General features: G+C 39.5%; 1 protein-coding gene across 1 annotated transcript in view; it reads left to right on the forward strand.

The window, feature by feature from the left end:
• LOC119586391 (exonuclease 3'-5' domain-containing protein 2-like) overlaps positions 1 to 716 on the forward strand; it is a gene marked incomplete in the record, with an annotated part of 10,675 nt that overhangs the window by 4,681 nt on the left and 5,278 nt on the right. Inside the window, 2 exon segments of the mRNA XM_037935113.1 lie at positions 155 to 346; positions 478 to 679. Of these exon segments, the coding sequence (XP_037791041.1) occupies positions 155 to 346; positions 478 to 679 (394 nt within the window).

A 716-nucleotide genomic window follows, 5' to 3' on the forward strand; every position in this document is an offset into this window, starting at 1 on the left:
GTTGTAGTTTTTTTTTTTTCCCGGAAGGAATTCAAAATCAAATGCATTTTCCTTTTTTCTGTGATTCTCATACTTAATGTTTTATGTTTTTAAATGGCTGATAGATGTTAAAATAGTTCATATACTCTCATTATGTATTATTTTACACATATAGGTCAAAGGTTGTGTTGATCTGCGGCACCTAGTCCTCATGAGCCACAATTTGTCCCCGGAGCCAAAGTCTAAGTTGAAACCAAAGGGCCTGGGACTGAATGCACTCTCACAATATTACCTCAAGCAAACCTTAGACAAAGACTGGAGGGTGCGAGCCAGTGACTGGGAGGCTGAGGAGCTCACACAGAGACAGGTATAGGGATCAACATAGCTCAGATTATTATGATTTTATTGAAATTAAGAGTTATGCTTGCATGCATATTTGATTAACCTGTAATTGTTCCATCAAAGCTAAAACATTCAAGAAGTACATTTGTATTACAGAAGAACTACGCTGCGGAGGATGCCCTGGTGGGCGTGCACATCTTGGTAGCGCTGCTGCAGAAGCTTTGGATACTGCATTCATCTATGGTCCCCTTTTTACCATCACTGCATTGGCACAGGCACTTGTCCTCATCAGTTCAACAGATTTGCTTCCCTTTTGTTGATCGAAAGTTTTCCATGAATAAAAGTGAACAAAATGGAGGTACTGACTTTTGAGTGTTTTATACTGCCTGGAATAA

Source organism: Penaeus monodon, chromosome 21 (assembly GCF_015228065.2).
Source record: "Penaeus monodon isolate SGIC_2016 chromosome 21, NSTDA_Pmon_1, whole genome shotgun sequence".
NCBI classification, from domain to species: domain Eukaryota; kingdom Metazoa; phylum Arthropoda; class Malacostraca; order Decapoda; family Penaeidae; genus Penaeus; species Penaeus monodon.